Here is a 27139-nt window from a genome sequence, read left to right on the forward strand (position 1 = left end):
TGAGTAAGCTTGTCAACAGCTTTGCTCTCCAAGCACAGGCAGGGCTCTCCCTTCAGACTAGCGACAAACCCTTCTTGGTGCAAGGGCGGTATCCTTCCTTTCTTCAGTGAAAACTCATCACGTAGATGCCTGTCCTTGTACCACTGAGAATTCAACAGGACAGACACCCGGGACAGCTGGTTTCAGGTAGCGGGTGGGCTTTGAGTGCATAGCCAACAGTGGGGCTTGTTTGCCCCTGCTGCTGTAGTTTGCCCCGTGGCGATGGCCAGATTATGGGCTGAATATGTATAATCCCTATTCCACCACAGGCTTATAAGCAAGGCTACCGTATTAAAACCTACGCTTCCCACGCACCATTAACAGAAGAAGCAAAGAGACACCGAGAGCAACAATAACCATCCCTTGGATATAGAGGGCAGCCCTGAACTCAGAAGGGTTTCCTGGCTCTGGAAACCCAGAAGGCACTGAAAGATCTAGAGCAAGAAGTCGTGGAAGCTCCCGCGTTAGCCCTGCCAGGCTACAACAATCAGTTTCTATCAGATTTCCCTGAACAGGAGGGACAGCCGGTTGGCCCCAAAAGGTCAGCAAGGCGCAGCATGTTCCTCAGGAGAACTAGACCTCGTAACTCAGGGCCTGATTTCATGGACTCAGGCTGTTGCAGCAGCAGCTGTGGTGGTGGAGAAAGCAAGAAATAGTGTCCTGGGGCACCTCCTAAGGCTAAGGGTTCATTCCTTACTTCCTTGTCCTCCCCTCCGGAGTTCAAGCAAGTGCGGATGTGCCACTGTGGGGAATTACGTTGGGTTATGGCAATAACCGTACATGGTCCTTGCCTTCTTTGGCGGAACCTTCCATAAATGCAACAAGATACACTCAAACCGCTGCCTCTCCCCCAGGCTGTCTTGCCCTGTCTCTCTGCCGACAGGAGGGAGCAGTGGGTGGTGTCAGCCTGGGGGGGTGGCAGGAGGGAGAGCGGGCGGTGAGAGGCGTGGGGGTGAGAGGACATGGGGCGGTGATGGGCCCAGGGCTGTTGGGAGAGCCAGCGCGGGCCCCGGGGCTGATGGGAGGTGACGCTGGGTGGCGAAGGCCCAGGGGGTGGCGGGAGGGACAGCGCAGACCTCGGGGTGTGACAGGACACCGGGCAGCGACAGACCTGGGGGGTGACAGGACAGCAGGCTGCTGGAACCCCCTCCCCTAAGGGCCACTCGGCATTAGGGCAACGAGGGCGGGGCTGCCACACCCACATGATGCAGGTCTTTCTTCATAATGTGCTGAGCATATAAGAGGACCATGACACCGCGTGCTGCAGTAGGCGCCATCCCAGAGCAGGCACCGCCTGGCCCCAACCATGTCCTGTGTCCACTACAAGTTCTTCTCCAGGCTGAACTATGATACGGTCACCTTCAGCGGCCTCCACATCACCCTGCGCGACCTCAAGCACCAGATCATGGGCCGCGAGAAGCTGAAGGCGACCAGGAGCGACCTGCAGATCTCCAACGCCCAGACCAAAGAAGGTGCGTGGGGGCGGCGGGCGCGGGGCCTCGGGGACCAGTGCGGAGCTGCACCCCGGCGGGGAGCTGCATTGCAGGGGGGAGCAGCACCCCAGTAGGGAGTTGCACCCCAGCGGGGACCTGCACCACTGCGGAAAGCGACAACCCGCAGGGGCCCTGCACCACCTGCCCCGGCGCCCCCAGGGGCCCTGGCACCACCTGCCAGACGGTGGGCTGGCCCCGCTGGTAGGTGACGGTGTGGAGCCGGGCAGGCTCACCGGACACCGGCAGCCCTGGGGCAGAGGGCAGCACACAGGCACTGACCGGTGGCGGCATGGCCGTGGTGGTGAAGCGCATGTCGGACACCTCCGATGCCGTCGGCAGCTGCAGAGGGAACCTCTCTGTTGGGGGAAGCAAAGAGGGGTGGTGGGGTGAGCTACTGGTGGGCAGAGCCCCTTGGGGGGTTACCCGGAGGGCAGGAGCACCACGAGGAGCAGGAGCCTGCTGCTGTACCTGCCATGGCGGCGGGTCAGTGTGGGGTTTGTCTGGGGCAAAGAGTGTTCTGGGGTTCTGTCCCCATGGCGATCATTCCACCAGCACCTGCCTCAGCCAGCCCTGCCAGGGTTTCATTTCTCATGCCACAGCAACTGCCCGTCTCAATGACGTCCCATCCTGCTGATGGTTTCCTGTCCTCAATGCTCATTTCTCATCCCGGTGAGGGTTTCCCATCCCCACGGTGATTTCTCAGACCCGTGATGGTTTCCTATCCCAACGGTTTCCCATGCCCACAATTTCCCTTCCCAAGCATTGTTTTTGCAGGGAGCTGAATTTCCTGCCCAAGGGGAAGGGATGCAGCCAGTACGGGTGGCCCTGCGATGCCAGCGTGTGAGCTGCCCCATCCTGCCCCAGTGAGGGGGGATGGGGCACTTTTGGGGGGTGTTTTTGTGCTTCCCGTCTCTGGAATCCTTACACGTGCACACAGAGTACTGTTCTTTTATAACCTTGCCCGTGCAGGAGTCCTGACTAAATGTTGACCTGATCTTGGAAAGAACAAAGTGGAGCTTGGGTGAAGATGGCCGACTTGCTCAGATTTTCTGAGCACTCTAACCTTTTACAGTTCCGGGACTGTAACTTTCCATAATGGAGATCTAGTAACAGAAGCAATGCTAACCTAAGCGAAAAGAAAACAGGATTTTAAATATCAGTGGAATATCTGCCCATGGAGTCATGTTCTGCAAAGGCAGAAGTCCCTTCAAAAAGCCTGTGCCTCCTTTTAATTTGATCTGCATTTGTTGAGTGTGTTGAGACGATAAAAGTCGGTGTTACCTATAAAAGGTTGCTTTTCTCTCTGTAAAGGGATTCTCTGAAGTGCTGTGTAATGACATACTGATATACGTTCTTACAAACTGACTACTGCTTTTTTCTGTACTGATGTTGTTTTCAGAATACACAGATGATGACGCCCTGATTCCGAGGAACTCCTCGGTAATTGTCAGAAGGATCCCTGCTGGAGGAGTTAAAGCTACCAGCAGAACCTCTGTTACGTGAGTATCCGTAAAGCGGTGTAGTCTTTGCTAGGGGGTTCAGTGAGGTCACTGGTTTAATGGATATTAGTTTACCAGTGGCGTTCCAACTGCATCTCCCTTGTTAAAGCGGCTGTTAGTTTTTGTTGTCCTGGGGTAGGTTTCAATGGACCTGTCCCAAAGCAGACTGACCTTTTTAGGCCTGCTGGGACATGGGCTTCAGGCTCCAACAACGGTAACTTCTAAGATGATTCTGTTGGGTTTGTTCTTGGGCTTGATTGTTCTGAGACCCGAGCTGTAGATGCTGTTTCCTCCAGGTGGAGAGATGCCTTATGCTATGGGCTTGCTTGTATTGCTTTCAGAGTAAAGACAGATACGCACCGTAGTGTACGCTTAGAATTTGTTCCCATCCCAGAGGAGCCCGATTGTCAGTGTTTGGCTATTTCCTGCATTTGCGGGAGGAGGCAGGGTATGGCAGGTACTCTGAGGCCCCAGATCTGGGGTGTATTGGTTGAGATTACAGCTACTCAAACGTGATCCTGCCTACAGGATTGTTGTGGTCATTTTGGGATTTGGGGTCTTTTTTTAGTTGCACTGAATGTGAGAATTTGAGAATGAGAACAGTTTATGTGTATGAATAGATGGCCACATTCACTAGATTATCCGAACAATGTCCTGATGGGCAGGTTTTATAACCTGTTTCACTGCTTGATGTGGGGCACAAGTGCTCTATTTTAAGCTCTGATCACCTTCCTTTCTTTCTCCTTCCAGAAGTCGAACGGAGCCAGTGAGCGGAACACCAAAAGCAGTATGTAAAAGCACAGGGTCACACCTTTTTCTGCACACTGCACTGAATTCTGAACAACGTAGCCCTGTATGAAATTTTCCAAACACTAGCTTCATATAATTTCTTCCAGTAAAACATAGCCTATGCTGTAAAGACAATGGATTTGATTCAGCGTAGTAAGAACTGCGTAATGCCATCATTTGCACAGTTCTAATGGGACTATTGGTATTTGTGCCCAGTCACGCATTGTATTTCATCCTGAATATGCGAGGCTATTTCCTGAATGGCTTTGTGTTGTACAGATAAGGTACGATTGGTTATAGGCGATGTAGGTTCAAGGTTTGCACAACTGGACGTGGTGCCGTGCTCTCCATCTGTCTGTCTACAGCTAGTAACGTGTCTGTTGGCGTAGCTGCTTGTGCGCTTTGTGCATCGTGCAGACTTTCAGACTACGGTAGAGGTTAACTATTGCTATGTTTGGACTGTACAACTTGAATATGTGTTTAATTTTTTGTGAACAGATGGATGACTCCTCTGCATCTGCTTCTCTGTCCCAGCTTATTCAGGTATATCTATATTCTTACCAAATACTTCAAAAAAAAAAAAAAAGTGTTTGCTTCATATTTTTAAATCTTGCACTGTGATCCAGAGCTGTATAACTGTTGTAATGCGAACAATGCTTTACTTTAATTCTTAATAATGTCAAGTATTTATGTTAACCTTAAAATGTGTGTATGCTTTGATCCTCTCCTGTAAAGAGCAGTTGCCACTTTGGGGAGATAGAAGGGGAGAACCTTACCAGCACCAACGTCACGTTGCACTAGTGCTCATCTTCAAGACACAAAGGAGAAGCACTTCAGAGGCTGTTTGCCCTTTTTCATACATTCCGTTAGTTCTGCTTTGGGGAGGAGCGCTATTTTTACAGAAGCATGTCACTGGCTGTAAGGGACGGACATTCCAGGGGGTGTGGAGCAGCCAAATTAGAGGCGTGCCTGGAACACGGACATCTGCAGGGCTATTTCTGAATTTCTAGTCCTCAGAGCTGCAGATCCATTCTTTGACCGCTGCACAATTTCATCAGCTGTCGTATAGATACAGTGGGCAACACAATCTGATTTCCTTGAACGCAGACTGTGTACGCTGTGATTATGTCCCTAACCGTGTCTAGGAACACACCCACGCCTGTGTGTGGCATGCTGGCGGAGGTGACCTTCTGGAACTCCTGCCACGCCGCGTTTTGCTGTGGAGCTGCTGGCGGTTTTTGCCCGGGAATGTGTAACTTTGGCTGGGAAAGCACTAGTCATTGCGCCTTGTGAGAAGGCGTAGTGCTAGCCAATTCAGTGCCTGGGCTTTAAAGTTACAAAGATCAGAGAAGGCAGGGCCTAATGCAGAGGAGCTTGTTCTTTCTTCTGAAAAGAAAGGCTGGAGTTCATTCCCAAGACAGAGAAACCTCTCCCCACTAGCCACTTCTTCCCTCTCTCACCACAGACATGAAATTGTGGACACGTGGCAAAAATATTGGAAAAAATAATTCATTTGGAAGGTAGCCACCAGAAGAAACTGGTCTGCATTAGTGCTGTCCCTAAACCTGTCCTTGGTTCTGTAAACTTAGGTGAAGTTTTACTCTAAAATGTGAGAAGCGTCCAAGAGGTGCACACATTGAAGCTTTTGAGAACATTGAAGTATTTCAGAACAATACAGGAACAACACCTCAGAGCAGCTCAAAACTGTGACTTACTCTACCCTCTTTAGCGCAGACTGGCTCAGCATGGAGTCAATGTGTTGTAAAAAGTCCTCTGGTTTATTACTGCTATGTACGAAATGCCATATTTGAACTTTCGCCTATCCCTAGAAATGTTTTGTGGGTTTTGGATGTGTCTTGTACATCTCTTGGGTTCAAGCAAATCAGTCAAGTGTCTGTGAAGTTTTCTGTCACGGTTAATGGAAATGATTTCATAGGTGTCGATCTGCATTATGTTACAGTTGAGGAAAAACTGTGTATAGGAAACAACCATTTAATAAAATGCCGAAAGTAGTTGGTTGCTCTTGCGAAGGAATGCACCTAAAAGCAAAGACACGAGTGGCTGATCTGAAGGCTTGGTGCTGGACGGTCCAAAGAATGTACAGTCCCTCCCTTAGACCCTGCTGGTATCTGCACTAGTGTGTAATTAAAACGTTTGAACAAATAGTACTTTAAAAACCAAGAAATCAGCTGGTTTCCTTCATATGAAGATCTAGTTCTGCGTAAGGCTTGTATTACAATTTGCATGGTAAAAGGACACGGCCAGCTGGAGAAACCTGCAGGTTTTGCTTACCGTAGTTAGCTCACTTAACACGAAGAAGTTAGCAGGGGCTCTAAAGTGTTTCTAACGTGTGTGTCGACTAACGGCCTGTTACACAGACTGCCAGTCTGGCTGAAGCCAGCGCTTCCGAAGAAGACAAAATAAAAGCGATGATGATACAGTCTTGCCGTGCATATGATCCAATCAAGTAAGTGTTGATAACGCCAGATCTGTTCCCCAACGATTACGGAGGAATGCTAGAGATGGTTGCTTTAACAAGAGAGACACATGCACCCCTTTTTCTTTTTCTCCCAAAAACCTTCTAGTTACATGAAGAACAGCCTGGGTCTACCTCCGCCATCATATACTTGCTTTCGTTGTGGAAAACCTGGCCACTATATAAAGAACTGCCCAACAAACGGGGTAAGGTTGGGGGGGGACTTCTGGTGTTACTTCGGTTTTGTTTTTTACCTTGGCAGTGAGGTAACAGACACATGAACACGCATATTAAGACGTGTTTCTCTTGGGGTGAAATAGAGAGGTTACATGGCAAAGTTGCAAAGCCCTTCAAAATTCAAGGGACACCTGCAATTATCAAGGCAAAATTTTCTTTTTTCCAGGCCATCACAACAAACATAGCCAGAGAACTTTCTCTGTCAACTTTCATGCATATTTTTCTGTATTTCAATATGACTGGAAATTTATTTTGGGTTTGAACCCTTTCTAAAGACACTTCACAGTTTTTAGTATTTCGTACAAAACCAGGATGTTTCTGCTGGCCCCATCTATTGGATATCTGCCTGGTGTAATGACACAAGCCTCTGGCTGAGCGTCCCTGCCATTTAACAACAGTCACGGAGATGTCGTTTTAAGTGTGGGTCTTGAGATACGCCTGCATTTCTTTTCCTACCAGGACAAGACTTTTGAGCCTGTTCCCAGAATTAGGAGGAGCACGGGCATTCCAAGGAGTTTCATGGTGGAGGTGAAAGATCCCAACACAAAGGGTGCTATGCTGACCAGCACGGGAAAATATGCCATACCAATTATTAATGCGTAAGTATGGGACTAACGGGACTGACCCAGGAGCGAAGGAGAGGAACCGTGCGTCGATGCCTGGGCGGCAATGCAGCCGAGTGGGCCAGCACCTCTAGTTACGGGGGAGGAAGCACTGGCATTGCATCTTAACCTTAACACCCGTGATACTTTCTAATCCCAAGGCCCTAAAATAGGACGCTCCTCCTGTTCATGCCCCTGGAAGCTGCTTAAACTTGTGGCGGGCTAAGAATCAGTATTTCTGCAAAAGGTTTCCGAGGTGTTTGCAGTGGAGTCGTTCTCTTTGAAAGCGCGTTTTGCTTCTCTCTGATGCTGCAAAGGCTCCTTGCAAAAGTTAACAAGTTGCTGTGGGAGTGAGGTTTTCTCCCCCTCTGACTTTTATCACCTCCCCTGTGTGAAAGAGGCTGCAGTTCTCCTGTTGCTACAAACTAAGAAAATACTACTGTGTGCTGACAAGAGCGGCTGCTCTAAAATGCACTCGGTGGCACTTCTGGTGTTCTGCCATGGACCTCCTTTTGTAGAAGCTCTAACATAGACTTCTTCCATTTCCAAAACTTCATTACTCGGAGACTGACTTGATCCTCAGCCTGCCATTTACTTTTACCCTCTGGCAACAGAGGAGAGGTGGGATTCATTTCACACGATTTCTAGCTGTCAAAAAATTATTTGCCTAGTCTGAGCTGATTTCTCCATTGACCCAATGAATGGGAGAGGTCTGCAGCAGGAAAATTGTTCCCCCTCCCTCTTGTCATCCTGTGGCTGTAGAAAAGGACTTTCAACTAGCGCCCTACGTTTTAGAAGGCTAATGTGGAGTGAGAAGAATTCCACCTGTTCTCTTCCCCTGAGAAAAGCCAAAGCTTGGAAAAGTTCTCCTTGACCCACCTTTAACTTTTTGCTCTCTCCTTCCCCACCCCCCTCCAGGGAAGCTTATGCCAGAGGAAAGAAGGAAAAGCCTCCCTTTCTACCGGAAGAGCCGGCCTCCTCCTCCCCCTCCGATGAGCCTATTCCAGATGAGCTCCTGTGTCCCCTTTGTAAAGATATAATGACCGACGCAGCTGTTATTCCCTGCTGTGGAAACAGTTATTGTGACGAATGTAAGTGTGACCCCATGGCTGTTAATTCAAAACATCACCTCTGATCCTCTGAAAGCAGAAACAGGAGATCAGGAAATTACTGTGTCACCGGTTCTATGTAGTACTTAAGCCCAGCCTGAATAGGAAAGGACTCTTCTCCTATAAAGGGCAAAAGAAAGGCCGAAAGCTTTTTCCTCCTTTTTATGTATCTCGTTAAATCCCCTTCGCACGTGGAAGGACGAGTATGAGAAGAGGGCGTAACTGCGCCGGTGATGACGCTATTAGATAGCGAATGCATTTCGTTTGTCCACAGCCCTTTCCCTCCTACAAAATTACAGAGCCAACGCTGGTGACTTCCTGTGGTCTGCAGCAATCGGGTACTTGGGCATTTAATGCACATTCTCCTCCACGGGAGAGTTGGCTGAAACCTTCAGAACTCAAACCCGCTAACGGGTTTTTGAGGTCTCTTTTATTCACTAGCCCTGAGGTTGGTGACTTCTCACTGTACTAGAGAGTGGAAAAAAGGTGAGTCAAGACATCAAGACACCGCCTACTCCACACCTCCAGATGTTACAGGAGTGAAACATCAGGGCTGTACCGTTATTGGCTGCATACTAGAAAATTATTAGGCTACTGAACTTGAGCTTCATGTTCCCAATTCAAGATCATCTTCACCCATTAATCATATACATGGTTTTCTAACTGATGAGAACCCCAAAAACGTCCTTAGTTTGGCTAAAATCTATTTTGATGCCTCTAATTGCACACAGGTATTAGAACAGCGTTACTGGATTCTGAGGATCATACCTGCCCAACGTGTCATCAGAGCGATGTTTCTCCTGATGCTTTAGCTGCCAACAAGATCCTACGCCAGGTAACGTGATGGCTTTTCCGTGAACTGCTTGTAAGAGAAGTCTATTCCTGAAAAGCTGAAAGGGAAGAAAACATGAATCGGCAGCTCCTGAAGCAGGGCTAAATTGGACAAGGCTACATTTATTTACTCCTCCAGTGCATGATCCCTTGTTACAGAAGCTTACAACTCCTTAGAGACAGTCTGGCAAATTCAGGTCACAGTTTTAACGTGATTGCCTCCCTTTCAAATTCGGTGTTGACACTGAAGTGCTTTAAATACAGACACCCTGAGTTACCAGTCATTAATGCCGGCGCTTAATGCGATGTGTTCCTACCCCTGCCTGCTGATTTATTTTAGGATTGATAGCATTTACAGGAATAGGCGAGTGATGTTCCTCTGTGGAGCCTTTTGTTTGTGTGCCTCCTGAAGTTTCCTATCCCCTTTTTGTCCGTGTTTTTCTGCCTCTAGGCTGTGAACAACTTCCAAAATGGAACTGGCTACCCTCGGCAGCAGCAGCCGCAGCAGCCGCCACCGCCACCACCTCCACCACCACTCCTGACTGTCGGGCCTCCCGCCGCGCTGGTGACGGCCGCTAACCTTTCTAAACCTTCCTCTCAGCCAATCGGCGGGTTGTTGGAGGAGAAGGTTAGTTTGATTTCAGCATAGGCACTGATCCTTGTCTTTTAGCAGAGCTTCGTTTCCAACTCTTTCCAACCGTTTTTTGCCAAGGGCCGTCAGGTTCCGCTACTAAGACAAGCAGCACTGCCGAGTCGTCTGGGCCCCCAAGTACAATCAATACCCACAACGGGTAAGTAACGCTAACTTTAGAATTCCTTTAAAAGTCTTATCTTCAGATAAACTGAATGGGATTTTTTTCTTTTTCCCTCCCCACTGCAACAGGTCATCCAGTGAGAGCCACTACAATTCGCTCAGCAGGTGGCGGATCAGGCTGCGAACTGTAAGTGTCCCACAGAAATTCAATGCATTACTACCGGTAACTGTACTACTACTCCTGGTTAAAGGAGGCCGTAACACGTAACTCCTGCAACAGCTGATTTGCAATGAATAAGTACGCACAGGTAGTTGTGGGGAACACTAGCGGTAATTAATTTTGAAATGGCTTACTTTGAATTGCCTTTAACAAAGGGATCTGTGCTTGCACTAAGATTATTTAAAATAAAACATAAGCACAGGACTGACAAGGGGACTGCCAAAAACGAACACTTTCTGGGGAAACTGTAATGACATATGAAAATTAAATATAATTATAGGATCAAGTGGAAAGCCAGGCTAGAAGCTTGAAGCAGAAACTTTACATGCTAACAAGTTCTTCAATTTGCAGTAGCATCATTACATAAACACATGGAGAGAGGATAAAAAAAACCCAAACCAAACCAAACAAAGCAAACCAAATTTGAGAGGAAAAAAGTTGGGGAGTGTGACCCTTTTTTCTTTCTTTTTCTGTGTGGTTTTTTTTCAGGTCCAAGTCTCCCTGCAGTGCTTCATCTTACTGTAGAAGTTCGTATACCTACACCAAGTCAAGATCCAGTTCTTCCCCCACTCACTCCTACTCTCGATCATTCAATCGTTCCCAGTCTCGTTCCTCCCCGCGATCGCCGCCGTATCCAAGAAGAGGCAAAGGGAAGAGTCGTAACTATCGCTCCAGGTCAAGGTCACGCGGCTCTCACCATTCAAGGCTAAGGTCACCCCCGCACAGAAGATACCATTCACGGTCAAGGTCTCCGGTGTTTAGGGGCCAGTCTCCAACTAAACGGACTCTACCTCAAGGGGAAGGAGAAAGGGAGTGTTTTAACAGGTCCAGAGAGGTTCCACCATATGATAGGAAAGCTTACGAGGGCAGATCCCGTGACTGGAGGGATCCATTTGAAAAGGAAAGATACAGAGAACGGCGAGGGAACTCTAGACACCGGAGTGAGAAGTTTTACAAGGGCTATGCTGTTGGCTGTCAACCTCCACCTCCACAAAACAGAGAGGACTTTTCTCCAGGTAGGTTTGGTCCACCTGGCACCAGACGAGAGAATTTGCCATGTGCTCAGGGACGTAGGCAGGATTATCCTGGTGGGCAGAGGCACAGAAACCATCATACAGCTGGAAATTGCCCTGAAAAACCATGTGGAAGGGAGAGCCGTGGCATCAAAGATCCTGAAACATCAAAAAAGAAAGAGGTGGAAAAACCACTGGGAGACAACAAAGGCAATAAAGATAAAAAGCACCGGAATGAAGGATTTCCAAATGCTGAGTTGTTGGAAGGTGCGAGAAAACCAAGAGAGGCAGCTGCAGCAGAAGGTGTTACAGCGGAGTCTGTCTTCAGGCTCCCAAGCAGAGACGATGCCACCCCTGTGAGAAATGAGCCAATGGAAACAGAGTCTAGTGCTTTCAGACTGGGGTCTGAAAAGGAGGAAGAAGAGAAGGATAAGCCAAAAGCAAAGACTGACAAGGCCAAGCGGAAAGTAGAAGTGGCTCTTCCTCCTAAGACGGACAATACAGTAAAACCAGCTGAAGGTTCCAACGAGAAGGTGGACACGGGTCGTGACAAATCTCCTCGACTGGAACCTCCTGCGAAAAAGGCAAAGGAGGACTAGCCAAAGTCAGGCAGTGTTAAAACACCTTCCTCTTGAAAGGATGAGGGTGTTTTGATGCTGTCCTGCAGCGAGTAGTTGCTAGTTGGGAGGATAGAAGGGGAGTGCCTTATCAGCCAAGTTAGAGCCATTTCTGGAATACGGGCAATTGCATGGCTATTGTTCTCTTTGTTTACTCGCACCTGTATAAACACAAATCGCATGTTCATCAATAAAGTTAACACTCTTTTAGCCTCGTGTGTTCCCTGGCATGTCTGTGTTACATTTCTAAGTAGCGTCTCACCATGAGCTAACAGAGATGTCTCAAAAATGATTAGGAAAAATGTGGGGATTGATAAGTCAGATTTCATTTAAAAGGCAAGCCTAAACTTTGCCCCAAGAGAATTGACGGAAGCAGGAGATCATTCCCAAGAAATAGGGCACATCGATCACATCTCCCTTTCAGGCTGCTGCACTGACCCAGAGGGTCAAATTCCTACACCTCCCCAGCAAGAATCACAGTGACAGAGGGATCCTGGTGGGAGGGGGGTATTTGTGACATTAGAAGGAGTATTAAACCACTCCCATTTTTAATCTCTTCAGGACTATACGATGTCAAACCACCATCTGTAATCACTAGTCATAAATCTCTGCACACTAGTATCTTCAAAGTGGGATGCATATTGTTTGTTTAAAAGACACAAGTTTTTTTACTTTTCAATTCAAGTTTAAAACCTGCAAGCTTACCCCATGCTTCATTTTCCCTCTGGTTGCAAGGTAGGTCATCCAAACAAAGGCCCACCAGAAGTAGATGACCAACATCTGTAGCCACTGCGTTTATTGTATTTCCTACAGTTATTGACCTGAGTTCACTTCAACTGCAATGGTGCATTCTAATATTCCAGCGTACCAATTGCCATTTCCTATGTAGAAGCCATTAACTCAAAGAAAACATAGAAAATCAGTTATATGCAAGAAACTTCCTGGACTTACGTACAAAAGACAAAACTCAGTCTTGTCCTCCCACTGCTCACAGCCCATCAGCAGTGGGACAGGCTTTTAGAAAGTGTTGAAGGGAGATAGTAGCTTAGTAAAAGTAAAAGTAAAAGTCACCAGTCCTCATTTAGAATCAAAATAGCAACCAGGGAGAGCAAAAAAGTTTTAAATGCACACCAGCACTTCCGTGAATGCGAACACAAATTTTAAAAGCCACCCGAAACCAACAGCAGCCTGTTCGACAAAAAACTAACTCCTGCTGAGGAGAAGCGCACGCTGCTCTGGAACACGCAAAGCCGTCTGCGTGCAGCTTTATTACAAGGTCTTTAGCAAGACAGACCTTTCAGCACCTGCAACCCCTCCCAGGACAACCCCGACTGCGAGGGCAGAGGTACAGGCACATGGGGACGCCTGTACTAAAGCTCTACAACAAAAGAACACAGGCTGTCCTTCAGCCTCCGTGCAAAATGCAACACAGGGACAACAGGGAGCTTTACAGCAACAACAAAGTTTTACACAACAATAAAACAGAGAAGGGAGCATCACAAGGTATCCCTTTTTTCCTATGTTGTTTTTTTCCCCCCAGAGGTGGGGAAAATACCCAAACCCCTAAGCCCCAAAGTTTTCTCCTCTCCCATATCAAGCACTTGCTGTGACTGCGCTGCCTGGCAGTCTACTACAGAATTTACCTTTCCTCTTGGCTACAAGAGCTCTCATCTTAGAAGTGCCCACAGTAACCTAGACAACTTTATATTGTTTCCGACTGCCTGGAAATCAAATTAAATTTCCAACCTTCTCTGCTAGTCAAAGTGCTACCAAAGTGTTTTGATTATTCAAATTCTTGCTGCTCCAAGTCTGGATGACCCTTACGAGGAAAGCAGAAATACTGCCCATACCGTGCTGCAGAATTAGCCACAGTTCAAGTGTTGCTCAAACTTCCTTTTAAGATTTACTTTTTGTTGTACAACTGGCTCCAAATCAACCTTTTCCATTTTTGCATACCATCTTCCAAAAAGGTTTCCTGGTTTTCATGCTTCAGTTTTCCCTGTAGAAGCTCCTGAAACCGCCTATTTTCCCACGACGCTCGGCACTGGCTTTGCGTATTCTCCTAGGCCACTGCCCACTCATTCTGGGAATGAACACAGGAAACCTGTCTCAGCTCACTGAATCGGAATGCTACCCTTCTGCCTCATACAAACCAGGAAGGTCCGTGAAAATACCGTTCCAGAGTTCTGAAACATGCAACCATCCATTATAAACCAATTTAATACCATTAATGTTTTCAATTCAGATTTGCTTTTACAAGAATCCATTACAAATGATACTCCATTAACAGTTTCAGTTTCCTGCTGCGTGTCACATGCATATCCAGAGGGCAATCAGAGATGCTTCCACCAAAAAAAACCCACAAACCAAGAAGAACAACACAATCCCCACCCCCCAATTCTTTCTAAGCCTGAATTTGGCATTTTTAATCTCATTCCTTTACTCTCTGAATGACTACGCATCTACTTGTACACTAAAAGGCAGTCAGACAGCCATGATAAATACCCTGTATTAATCCACCAACGGCTTGACACCTTGCACCAGAGTTCCTCTAAGTCAGTCCTAACCTGTTGTGCTGGTTTTGGCTGAGAAGGGGTTAATTCTCCTCACTGTGGGGGTCGCCTACCTTTCCAGCTTCCCGCGCTCTGCCACGTGTGGGGGGGGGGGGGGGGCTGGGAGGGTCGGGGCCGTGGTGGGGGCGGCTGACCCCGACTGGCCAATGGCAGGTTCATTCCATACCACGTGACACCATGACCAGTATATTGAGGGGGGGCAGCGGCAGCGCGGGAGCAGCGCGGCGTCGGGTCGGCGGGCGGCTGCAGCGCGTGCGGTTCATTTCGGCGGTTCGTTCCCCCTCTCCCCTCCCTTCCCCCCTCCCCCGGGGCTTTGCGCCTCTCGTTGTTCTCCTTTACATTGCATTTCTGTTGTTGTTTCTTTTAATTTTAATTATTAAACTGTTCTTATCCCGCCCCACGAGCGTTACCCCTCTGATTCTCTCCCCCATCTACCGGTGGGGGAGGGAGCAAGCGACTGTGTGGGGTTGAGCTGCCGGCTAAACCACGACACCTGTACAACTTAGTTGCCCACAGACAACAGACCCACATGGAAAATAGTCCAGAAATTAAGGTGCTCATTAAAGCCTTAAAACAGGAGTGACAAAAACTGCAGAGTGGAGTTAAGATTCGATCTGCATTTTACTTTTAAAAAGAATCAGTGTGAAAATCAGAGAAACACTCAGGCAGATTAAAAACCTATATTAGGTAATGTATAAATGTGGAAGGAGGAGTTACAGAATAAATTCAAAACATATGGGCAGTGGCCAAGTGCCAGATTTATCTACCTGAGTTTGCTTACCCTTACTCCCACTCACCACTTGGAAGTTAACAGCCCAACGAGCAATACCTGTGCCTTGTCTGTGCTGCTCTAACTCATCTCAGAACAGCAAAATGATAGGAAGCAACATGAAAGCAACAGACCAAGCATGCTTGTACTCAAGAGCACTCATCAGGGCAGATTTAATTACCTTGTTCAAATAGCACTGCTTTCTTCACGGAGTCTCAGAAGGAAGATATTAAATGTAGTATCTGATGCACACCATAGATTTCATTACCCTTTACATGAAAAACAGACAAAACCAACACGCATCAGCATTTGACACTAGAGCCGCTTTACCCAGCTACCTCCTAGGGTTATTCTCCAACACGACTATTCTTGCATTCAGGAGTTGCAGTCCCTGCCTAACGTGGCTAAGCTAGCAAAAGTTCCTCAAGTCCGTTCTGTCTGAAATTACGCTCTTTTTTACACTTGCTTGGCGTACCTGGACAGAGGGGCGCAGGCGCTGAGTGTCTCAGTGCAGAGCACACACGCAGCCTTCCTGACAGAGGCAGACCCTAGTTAAGACAACGTTCCCGGCGCACCCACAGCGCTGGCCCCTCGCAGCACCAGTTCCAGAGCCACAAGGGAGAGAAAGGCCGTCTGGAATCACTGGAGGCATCTGGGCCAACCCCCTGCTCAGGCACTGTCACCCAGAGCAGGCTGACTGGCCCTGGGGCCAGGGCCCGGCGGCTGCTGAACATCTAGCGCTCAAACACACTTTTTAAAGAGCCGCCTGACAAGGGGAACTGCAGAAACGTTGGCAGCACATGCAGCAGGCCCGGGCTTTTGCTGACTCTCTCCTACCAATTTAAGTATTCTCTCCACCACACAAGTATAACAATACCACACCAGCAAAAGCTTGTCACCTTTCTTTCTCCAAAACTCTGTCCGACAGCTCACTAGGTAGAAGACACAAAGTCAGGGGAAGCCTGATTAAGTTCATTTCACTGTCTTAAAAGAGCAAACCCCAGGCAAATGGATGCAGGAAAACGAGTTGATGCAGGAAGCGAACGAGGAGCCGTCCTCAGCAGAGCAGGACACAGCACTGTGTGCCCAAACGCAGGTGACAGCTGCCAGCCAAGGCCGATACAATCACCCAGACTGGCGGGCATAAGCCGGCACTTGAACCACCGCGTTCAGCCATACGCCCCAAACAGGGTTCAGCCGTCCCCGCAGAATTAAGCCCCTACATTTCCCATCATTCTACCAAACACGATCAGGAAGCAAGTGTTAGACCTGAGAGACGGATGCCACACTTCTTTCTCCTAACCGGGAGTCACAGTTTATTAGGGAGGAAATCAAGCACTTTGCTTTAAGTCAGCAACTTTGCGGTGTGATGCATGCTTCATGCAAAAATCAAGAGGCCCCCACAAAACCTGCTGGATTCCTCTAAAGCTATGCTCTCCCCATTAAACCCAGCCCTCTTCCCACCATCCATCGCCGCTCTGCACAGATAGCAAATTTCCCACCTCCTCTGTTTGGCAGTTACTCGGGCTGAAGCACAGAAATGGTGGGCGAAGAGCAACGGGGAAGGCAGCAGCGTATGGCCTTTCAGGGAAGGTGTGCCTTGAATGATTTGTTAACCAAATCACCATCAGACCCCTTCTTTCCCAGAGCAGCCCCCCATGCACTGTGGATGACCACACGCTGCAGCCAGTGGATGTCAAAGAAAGCGTACCCCCCTTGATCAACAAGGCTGGCAACGGGCAACAACAGGCGAGGAGAAGGCTGAGGTACTCAACCACTTTGTTGCCTCAGTCTTCACTGGCAACCTCTCTTCCCACACCTCTAGAGTGCATGCACCGCAAGACAGGGACTGGGCAAGCAAAGTCCCTCCCACTGGAAGAGAAGCTCGAGTTCGCGACCACCTGAAGAACCTGAACACCCATAAGTCTGAGGGACCTGGCCAGATGCATCCCAGAGGCCTGAGGAACTGGCTGCTGTAGCTGCCAAGCTACTCTCCATGATAGCTGAAAAGTCAAGGCAGTCAGGTGAAGCCCCTGGCGGCTGGAAGAAGGGAACGGATCTGAGGGGCGTTCTGTGTGCGCCTGCATCACTGGGTGTACGCTGTGAGTGTGCGTGTGGGCAGACGGGTGGGTGCACACTCCGTGCGTGCATGCGGTGTGTGGGGGTGGGTGCACTCCGCAGGCAGGGGTGCTGTAGGGCATGCATGCACTGCCTCTGTGTGTGCGTTTTGTGTGTGTGTGCCCGCCCTGTGCGTGTGCGCGCGCGTATGCCCGCTGGCCAGATGTGCGTATTGTAGAATCATAGAATAGTTTGGGTTGGAAGGGACCTTTAATGGTCATCTAGTCCAACCCCCCTGCAGCGAGCACAGGCATCTTCAACTAGACCAGGTTGCTCAGAGCCCCGTCCAGCCTGACCTTGAATGTTTCCAGGCATGGGGCATCTACCACCTCTCTGGGCAACCTCTGCCAGTGTTCCACCACCCTCGTCGTACAACATTTCTTCCTTAGATCTGGTCTAAATCTACCCTCGTTTAGTTTAAAACCATTAGCCCCAGCACATCAGAAATATGGAATGGAGCACCTGCTACATCTCTTTGTCCATGGGGATTCACTCAGTCCAAGCCTACTGGTGAAGCCATTACTCACAGCAGTCCTTCCACACCATAGCCATCACTCCTCTTGGGAACAGACAGGAAAGCTCTGCATGACAAAGGCTGTCAGGACATGCTCCAGAAACAGAAGACCAGTGCAATAAGATCCTCATCACCTAATCGCATACAAATAATTCTAGCTCCATGAAATTATTCTTGAAAATGAAACACACAGAACAGCATCCACCACCAAAGCTCTTTCAGTGGTAGCTTTAATTGCTGCAGAGCTGCAGGCTGACAACCTGACCATCACTGTCACAGGACCCCAAAAGAAATGATAACTGGCAAACAGTAACTCTACCCATAGCCCATATCTATCTAGCCTGGAAAGGCAGATCCCGCTTTTCGGAAATAACTTGGAAAGAAACCAAGTTATTTCGAAGGCCAGCTCAGCCCAACTCATTTTGCTGGGGTAAAGCTGTGCAGCTCAGAGGAAAAAAAGCTGACTTGGGTGCTGGAAAGCACACGAACGTCAGAGTTCAGAGCTAAAAAGGGCAAAAGCCTTGATAGGGCTCCTTTTCACTGTCCTCATACCTGTGTGCATGCTGTGACTTCCTCGTTTCCCTGAAGTCCTCCCAGACTAACCGGGAAGTGGCTTCTGTCCAGGCCATGTGCCATGAAGAGATACCTTTTTGACCACGAAGCAGGTAGCAAACAATTGCATCTGCAGAAGCAAAGGGGTAGCTGCGCCTTGGCTTTGGAGATGCCCGAAGCTGCCCTGAGCCCCAGGAGCCCCTGGTGCCCCAGCATTTGCTTGGCCCTGAAGCCCCGCGGGGCCTGCCAGCGCTGGGGAGCCCTGGGGACAGACGCAAAGGACAGTAGTCAGGCCACGTGGGGAGAGCGATGGGGGTCCTATCCTTCCTTCTGGACACAGGAGGATGCCCTGGGCCACGCCAGGACAGGGCGTCTCTCCCCGCCACGCTCAGGGGAAGGCGAGGCCTGAGGAAGGCCCTGGGCGCTGGGCTCAGCACGGGCACTGGGAGCCGGGGCAGGGCCCTGTCTCCTGCCAGGTGCCGGCCTGGCCGATGCCAGCAGCTCCCGTCACGCGGCTCCTCCCGCCCAGGGCTGTGGCTGGAGCACAGACCGACCCGCATCTTGGGAAAGACTTGCTGATGCAGAGCACACCCGGGGCAGCTCCCCTCGCGGCAGGGCAGCTCCCCGACGCTCCTGCCCCCTGCCCTCCCTCCCTGGCAGGCCCAGCCCCCACGAGCGGCCCGAGGGATGCAGAGCTGCGCACACCGCGATACCGCTGAGAGAGCAGCGCCCGGTGCCATGGCCCTTCCCGAAGGCCGTCTCTGCACAGCCCAGTGTCCCGGGGGGCTGAGGAGCGAGCTGCGGGGGCAGCGGGCGCAGGGCAGCCCTGTGAGGAGAGGCCCCGGCTGCCTGTGCCCGCCCGGCAACAGCCACACCATTGGCCACGGCTGAGCCAATCAGCGGGGCCGGAGGGGGCCAGTCAGTCCCAGCCGGGCTGGGGCGGGGCCGGAGGGGGCAGAGGCCGAGAGGCCTGAGGAGAAATGGGTGAGGGGGTCCGGGGGCAGCCGGGCTGAGGGGGGTGCCGGGGGAGCTGCAGGAGCAGGGATCTGCGGGTGCGGGTGGGTCTGTGGGGAGGGACCTGGAGACCTTGCCCACGGGCCCTGCCGTGGCCCAGGCCACCAGCCCTGGGCCTGAGCGCTCAGCCCCAGGGACGGCCCCACAGCCAGGGGCAGAGCGGTTCCTGCTGCTGCCCCGAGGGTCGCCAGCCCCAGCCCGCACAGCTGGAGGTCAGTGTTTCATGCCCGCAGGGCAGGGGAAGTTTGAGCAGCCTCCTTGCCAAAAGGTGGCCCCAGGCTTTGGAGCAGGCATGCTCTGGTGGGGACAGGCCAGGTGCCTTGGCTGTGCCCAGGCCTTCAGGTGGGTCTCATGCTCAGGGACAAGCTCCTCTCTGTTGACAGCCTTTCAGACATGGGGATTTCCAGACATGGAAGTTGTTCCTCCCTCCTGCTGAGAGCACGCACCGGGGCTTTGTTGTCAGAGAAGCAAGCGGGGAGCGCTCCTGGTTGGATGCAGCTCCCTCGGCAGATGCTTGAGCTCGTCTCTCGGCCCCAAGGTCTGATACGTGCCTTTCCCCCTGCCCAAGCTCTGCCGCCGGCTTTTGGGAAATGGGGGGACGGAGGGTGGATGGTTTTCACGCAGCCAGCAACTTCCAGTCAACCTGTCAGGGAGGTTTTGTTCCTGGTTCTTGAAATAACAAGTTGTTTGGGTTTTTCTTTTTAATATATTACTTCCAAGGAAACTTCTCCAAGGAAAGTGCAGTGTTTAGCTCTGATTGCTCCTTGTGGGGACTGCATCTGTCCTCAGCCAGGCACACAATAGCTTTCAGGCGAGGAATGGGACTATTCCAGGGTGAAGTGAACAATCGGGATCTCAAGCCTGTTTTGTTTAAGGCAACCAGGTGAGAATGTGTGGTTAGAGCTGTCTGTCTTCCTTCCCCTTTTGACTGCAGTGCTCCCCGCTAGTTCTGTGTAACAGTCACTTCTACCCCTCAGCTCCATCAGGTTTGAATTTCTGTAAATTGATGCTGCGCTTTGCACCTGTTTCTACTTGACTCTTCACAGAGTTGAAAATTCCCTCTTCAGATCTGTCTACTTTCTTCTCCCCCTGTCCTGCCCGCAGAACTGTGTTTGGCTGCAGGGGCTGCAGAGTCTGTGTTTCCTTCCCATGGTGAGGAAAATATGGACATGAAAAAGAAGTGGATAGTGATTCTGAAAAGACTCCTTTCTTTGTGTTTGTTCTCACATGCAATTGCCTCTTGTGGGTTGTTAAGTGATGTGAGTTACTCTGAGTCTTGGCAATCCCTTGTTGGCAACCCTGTGCTCAGGAGGTGCATCAGAAACTCTGTTTGGGCATTGCTTATGTCAGACAAGTAACCGTAGCCCTTTCTGAAAAATAGCTCATGGGTGAGTCAGTTCCTCGGCCGTAACAGAAGGGTTTCTGTTTGCATCTGCAAGAAGTCAGGAGCAAACCCTGCTGAGGGAAGCCCTGAGAAGACAGGGAAGAGGAGAGAGAAGAACAGTTTTGGAGCGTTAGGCTGCTTCACCCCCGATGGTGTCACACCTCCTGGCACATTGACTCTGGGTAAGGGCGCTCTCGGGGTGTTTTCTGAGCTTTCCCGTGCTCACCACCAGAGAGCCGCCGGCCCTGGGGGAAGGGTGGCACCCCCTTCTGTGTGCACCCCAGGATCTTGTCACGCCGCATAACCTCCTGCGCAAACAGAAGCGGCCAATAGTCGCCTTCTTTGGGGAGGCTGCTGTGGGCACGAGGAAGATGCTGGGAGCAGGCTTCCTTCAGGTCATCCTGGGGGCAGGTAGGGAGCAGAATGGGAGTGAAGTGCTGCCGCTGCCATATGTGTGCAGGCCTAGGGTGGCTGCAGTGGAGGAAATGGTGTTGTTTCAGCAAGGGGCACTTTCTCTTGTCTTACCCTCAGAGGACGACTGCCAGAGTCTGGAAAGCTGGAGGGGAAGGAGAGGGCAGGGGTGCGAGAAATGAGATGTCAGCTAGAGCAGGTTGCGGGAGCGAGGGTACCCGTTGCCTCATGGTCTCCAAAGAGAGTCGCTGCTCAGTACTGAGGCGTCCTGGATCCTGCTGCAGAGACTGAACTGGCGTCAATCACATTTCCCAGTGTCGATACTCAACATTTCCTCCACCAGCCTCATATATATATATTCCTGTTGTGCTGCCTTCCAGCACATATCTGTGCAGCCCTGCTCACCCTGAGCCTCACATCCCACAGGGTACAGCGGGATGGAGCTGTGAGGAGCACACTCAGGTGTACAAGGGTTTGGCAGTGCAGGTGTTAGCGGATAGTCTAGGCCAAGCCAAAATAAGCCTTCTGGAAACCCAGGGGGCTGGGAAGTTTGCCATGTTAACAGCGAGAGGCCTGCAGAAGGCAGTGGAAGCCCAGTGAGGTTGTTAATGCTTAAACCTCACAAGGTTTTCTTTGTGCTGTGCTTCCCTGCAGAAGAGCAGCAAACCTCATCCCACCTACCTCTGGGGCAAGCCTTGATGCTTTTGTGATCGCTCTGCTGTTCTCTGTATTGGTTGCCAGAGCAAAGTTCCCTTGAGAGACAAGGATCAGGAGGAGGTGGTCATCTTGTTGATTTCCTTGAAACGGGGGAATTTTACAAGCAGTGGAGATCTGGCTGAAGGTCAAAACTGGTGTCTGGAGATGAGGAGAGGGCAATGCAGAGAGAGCAGAACAGGTGAGAGGAGCACAGTGTGCTGGGAGAGCATGTCTGTTTTCTCATTACTGGGAGATGCTAGAGTAGATCGAGAATCTGGTTCCCTGAGACCATATAGCAGCGTGTAGCAGAGTGGCCAGGAGGAGACTGCTGGGGAAGAGCTTGAGAAGCCAGGGGATGTGCAATGCTGCAGTCAGCGCAATGGCAGGAGAGGGGGTGAGAAGACCTTGCGTTTTAAAACCTAAGCCAGACCAGAAGGCTTGTCATGGTACCTGTGTTGTCTTTAACTGCAGTTTCCGCACCTGTGAGAGCCCAGGCATTTGGCTGCCAGTTTGTAGTACTGACTGGTTTGCAGCTTAAACCTACTTTGTAAGCACGGAAGAGAAGTGGGCATGGACAGGCAGAGGCTTCAGGCACCGGCAAAGGAGGGATGGGGCAGTCTGTAATATTTCTTTCAGGATCAAAAGCTGAAGGACGTTTCCATTCAAAGAGCCGAGCCTGTTGGGAGCTCCAGTCTCCAAAGTTCCAAAACCTGTGTATCGAACAGTGACCAGCCCTGATGTTTCTTTCTGCTACTCTCTGGCAGTTTCTGTGGGCTTTCTCTTTGGCTGGTGGTTAATCTCTGCTAGGTGTACAAGCGCAGTTCCATCAAACCACTCGCAAACCTGCCACTTGCCCACCTGCTGCTGGGGGGCCAAGCCAAAGGGATGAGGCCTCGTGCCCATACCAAGCCTGAAGCAAAGTGAAAGCACTGAGAAGGTCACCCAGTCAGCCCTGAGCCAGAGTGCAGACATCCAAGCTGCGCTGAGAGGGAAGAGCCTGGAAAGCAATTCATGGGCGGGGGGCGATGGAAGCAGGTACAGTGTATGCGGCAGCTGGGATTAAGTGACACCCTTGTTACCCCACGTGGGTGCCAGAGGGCTGTTCCTGCTCTCTCCTCCCCAGTGCCTTAACTTAGTCTTTTGTCTGTATGCAGGGCCTTGATAACGCTACTCTGTGGGCACCCTGTATGTGATTGGCAGGTTTTCTGCATATTTGTGACCGATCTTTCTTGTTTCTTTTAAACAGGAGAATCTTGATATGTGCTGCCCAGGAACTAAAGAAATGCAAAGAACTGACGAAGAGAGAGGTGCCAGTCAAGGAGGGAGTGGAGGGTAGTTCTGGTTTTAAGCATTCTTGACTGCGTTCTAGCCAAAAGCCTTGGCTTAAACAACTGAAATGAGCTCAACTACTGGGTATTCTTCATCCTGGCGCAGTTCTGTGTTGCTACGGACTTTACCAGCCATAGCCATGGACTCCGGGCCTGTCCTGTAGTGAGCTCAAAGCAGGTATTACAAAAACAAAAGTGTGCTTTTCCAAAATGCTTACAGGATTGAAAACGACAGACGGCTGTGGGCAGGTGGGAGTACACAGGAGTGGGCAGTGTCACTCGGGATGAGGAACAGTGGTGTGCGTACAGCCGTAGCGTGACAGTTTTCATGGCCTTAGGCAGCACAGCAAGGGTTTTCAGGCAGCAAGGCCAGCTGCCAGGCGTGTGTGAACACCTCCTCGCGAGCACGGAGGTGGGCAGGGGAGAAGCCAGTGCTGTTCCTGTTGGTGCGTAGCAGGTGACCGTCGGTGGAAGCTGCTCTCAGGGCCTGTAATCAGGTAATCTGTGGCAGAGCCAGAACTTGGAGTGAAGGAGCTGGGGTTGTTTACGCTGGAGAAGAGGAGGCTGAGGGGAGACCTTATTGCTCTCTACAACTACCTGAAAGGAGCTTGTAGTGAGGTGGGGGTTGGACTCTTCTACCTAGTAACAAGCAATAGGACAAGAGGAAATGGCCTCAAGCTGCACCAGGGGAAGTTTAGGTTGGACATTAGAAAAAACTTCTTCACCAAAAGGGTTGTCAAACATTGGAACAGGCTGCCCAGGGAAGTGGCTGAGTCTCCATCCCTGGAGGTATTCAAAACAAAGGTAGACGTGGTGCTTGATGACATGGTTTAGTGGTGGACTTGGCAGTGATAGGTTAGCGGTTGGCCTCGGTCCAAAGGGTCTTTTCCAACCTTAACAATTCTATGGTTCTATGATTCTCCCTTACCACCAGTGCTGTCAATCAGTTCAGGGAATAATGCTTTGGAGGGGGTTCAGATCGGTGGTAATTACAGAATAATTACATGATTATTATTGTGGTAGTCTGAGGGTACGAGAAGAAGCAAGACTTGGGGAGGAGAGGGTAATTTTAATTAGCTGTAAGATTTTTGACAATGCAGCTTTTGTGGGTCAGTGATGACCATCACGGTGGCTGAGACTCTCTTATGGAAATTCTTCTGTTGTGGAGCTGAATCCCCAATCACCCTCTAACAGTCTTAGCTGGACTGCTGGATCTGGCAGCGTGTGGTTTCTTTTCTTAAAACTGAAGATAGTGTAGTTACAGGGAGAGCCTGCTTGGAGGTTTTAGTAGTTTGGGGCAGGGGCCAGTTGGGGGCTGGGGCCTTCGTGGGAGGGGGCTGTTTCTGCCCTGTGCCCTTGGCCTGGCGCTCACAGCTGGGAACGGGCTTTCCAAAATCCTGCTAGAAAAGAGCCAGATGTGGGAGCTGTGGCTGAGCTGGGGACAGGGAGGACCCCTGGAGCAGCCGCAGGACCTGCGGCAAACCTGCCTTCATATCGGGTCTTCCCAGCTGGACGTTGCCCAGGAATAAGTCTGAGTCTTGCTCTTCTCCTTCAGGAAGCATGGTACGCACCATGCACACCCAGAGCTGTGCCTGTGCCAGGAGAAGACTTCAAGCTCAGCCGGGGCTGAGGGTGGCAGTTCCCACCAGCTGTCCAGCTCGGGAAGATGCAGGTAAGATGCCACAGAGGGGACACCAACTGGTCGTCACTTCTCTTGCAGGAACAGGATTTAACAGCAGAAGGGAGGCAGGATTGTGGAGTAGGTGATAGGGCAGGACAAGGCAAGTGCTTTGTGCAGCTGCTTGCGCCATCACTGAAAGCAGTTTTTGCATCTTTTCAGAGAAGAGGCAGTTAGCTGCTAGATTATAGGACTGACTGCAGAGTTTTGCTTCTTTTCTCTGTGTCCTGCTCTCAGTCCCTGCCTCTCCCTTTCCCTCTCTCCTTCCTTTTTCCTCTCACCTTTTACCCTCTGTCCCGCTCCTTCGCCCTGCCTGTGTTGGTCCCTTCCTCCTGCCCTTCCTCCTGCCCTTCCTCCTGCCCTTCCTCCTGCCCTTCCTCCTGCCCTTCCTCCTGCCCTTCCTCCTGCCCTCCTCTGCTCTCTCTGTCCCTCGTCCCGCTGCTCACCACCATGGTCCTGGCTGCCCCCTGCCCCTTCCCCTCCAGCCCCTTCTCCCTGTCCCTGTGCCTGCTCCTTACCAGGGGTTTCCTTTCTCCACTCCCTGCCCAGCTCCTCCCTCGTTCTCCTCGTCCCTCTGTCCATCTGCGATCCCTCTCTGGCCCCCCCACTGCCCTGTCCCACCCCTCTCCGCTGCTCTGTCCCTCTCTCCTCCTCCTCCTCCTCCTCCCCCCTGCTCCACGGGGGCTCCAGGTTCTGGGCAGCCCCACAGAAGCGACCATGGGGCCTGGCGGTGGGGCAGAGCGGGGCTGGGGGACGGTGACCCCGCAGGTTCAGACAGCAGGGCAGGAGCACCGCAGAGCATGCCAGGGGCTGTAGTCCTGGGGCTGGGGGCTGCCAGGTGGCCGTGTCAGTCTCAGGAATGGCAGGGATCAAATGAAATGAAATGCCACGGACGGTTGTGTCAGGGACGCTGACATGCCCCGAGTGCTGCAGGGGATTTCTGATTTGCAGCAGCAAATCTCACCACTAAAGGAGACCAGTCCTCCCCCGATGGCATCCCTGCAGGCTCTCCGTCAGCCTGTCACTGGCTTGATGGGGCCCTGGCTGGTGGGACCCATAGGGCACGTTATGAAAATTCCCTTCCCTAACTAGTGAATCAACCAGTCTTTATTGTAGGAAAGTCTATTAGCTTTGTAGATGTCAATATGATGAGTTCACATGATACGCTGTACTGTGATGAGGGAGTGGAGTTTCCCTGGACGCTTTGCTATTCTTGACGCTGAAGTAAATCAAGGGAGCCCAGTATTAAAAAAAACAACAAACAACAAACAAACCAAAACCAACCAACTAAACAGCCTGGCCCTGGGAAGAAGGGCTTTGCATCTGGGCAGCTTAGAGCTGTCCATGAAGGATAAGGATACCCCAGGTCACCCAAGATAATGCCAGCGTCCTAGCCCCTCTGACACATCTTTGAAACCCTCCCAGCATTGTCTGGCAGCACAGATCAGTAAGTCGAGGAAGACTGACTGCAGGGACATCGGGGTTGCTCTGCAAAGTTTGACTATGATTAGTAATCGGTAGCGTGGGTGCTAGTGACTGGTCACGTCACCTTGCACCTGACCAGCTGAAGGGTGTAAGAACCCTGTGTAAAGGCCCATTTGGGGTGCCCCTGCATTGGGTTAAAGGTAAGAGTCTGAGGAGTGGCTAGGGGGAGATCCTACCGTTGGGTCACGTGGTTCCGACAGGACCCCCTTGCTTTCTAAACTCCTTCTCCGAGAGGAATCTAGGTGTGGCTAAATCCAGGCTTAGTCTCCAACTTGGTCAATGGTTTATTTTCCAAGGGTTGTAGAAGTAACCGCTCATCAGAGTATTTGTTGTTAGTAACTGATTTGGCAGATGCCCAATGTCGTGTTCTAGGGCCAGTCACATTCAATGAGAACGATCACGGCTAGATTAATGAATAGTGCAGTTTATTAAAGCAACAGATACACAGGTTCTAGGCCCATAGTGGCAACCAAACTTTTAACATTAGCTTTAGCCTGATTATGCCTTCCTGCAGCCTATCAAGTTAATCTATCTGTGAATTGCCTCAGAGTCTGCTGATCCCAATAGACTCCATCCAGGAAGAAATCTACAGCGTGATGGCTTATTGGAGTAGGTCCTATGTAAGGTCTTCTGGAAAATCTCCCTTCCACATTCAGCAGATGTGGTATATAGCAAGGCTTAGAAAGAATCTGTGGAGGAATACCCACTGCCTTTAGGCCTAGGAAAAGATCTATGGAACGTTCCAGGCATAAGGCTCCCCTTTTTGTCTGTATGGTCCTAAGGGCTGAATGGTCCACGTCCACCCATCCTATTAATTTGAAGGCTCTATTGGCATTTCCAGTTCCCAGCCCCTACGGAGTGAGTAAGCTTGTCAACAGCTTTGCTCTCCAAGCACAGGCAGGGCTCTCCCTTCAGACTAGCGACAAACCCTTCTTGGT

General features: G+C 50.7%; 1 protein-coding gene across 1 annotated transcript; it reads left to right on the forward strand.

The window, feature by feature from the left end:
- Window positions 1-1345: 1345 nt before the first annotated feature.
- Window positions 1346-11661, forward strand: LOC135311330 (E3 ubiquitin-protein ligase RBBP6-like). The gene is made up of 12 exons (XM_064440456.1): window positions 1346-1511; window positions 2932-3031; window positions 3782-3818; window positions 4319-4363; window positions 6199-6287; window positions 6406-6502; window positions 6993-7132; window positions 8054-8226; window positions 8976-9079; window positions 9527-9703; window positions 9959-9966; window positions 10539-11661. Exons 1-12 carry the CDS (start codon window positions 1346-1348, stop codon window positions 11659-11661), a joined length of 2259 nt encoding a protein of 752 aa, XP_064296526.1.
- Window positions 11662-27139: the final 15478 nt, after the last annotated feature.

This window comes from Phalacrocorax carbo, unplaced genomic scaffold, assembly GCF_963921805.1.
Source record: "Phalacrocorax carbo unplaced genomic scaffold, bPhaCar2.1 SCAFFOLD_36, whole genome shotgun sequence".
In the NCBI taxonomy this organism is placed as follows: Eukaryota; Metazoa; Chordata; class Aves; order Suliformes; family Phalacrocoracidae; genus Phalacrocorax; species Phalacrocorax carbo.

Coding starts and splice junctions, on each gene's coding strand:
- LOC135311330 (XM_064440456.1), top strand. CDS start 1,346: ATGTCCTGTGTCCACTACAAGTTCTTCTCCAGGCTGAACTATGATACG. Junction 3,819..4,318: donor TGAGCGGAACACCAAAAGCA/GTATGTAAAAGC, acceptor TTTTGTGAACAG/ATGGATGACTCCTCTGCATC. Junction 9,080..9,526: donor CCAACAAGATCCTACGCCAG/GTAACGTGATGG, acceptor TTCTGCCTCTAG/GCTGTGAACAACTTCCAAAA.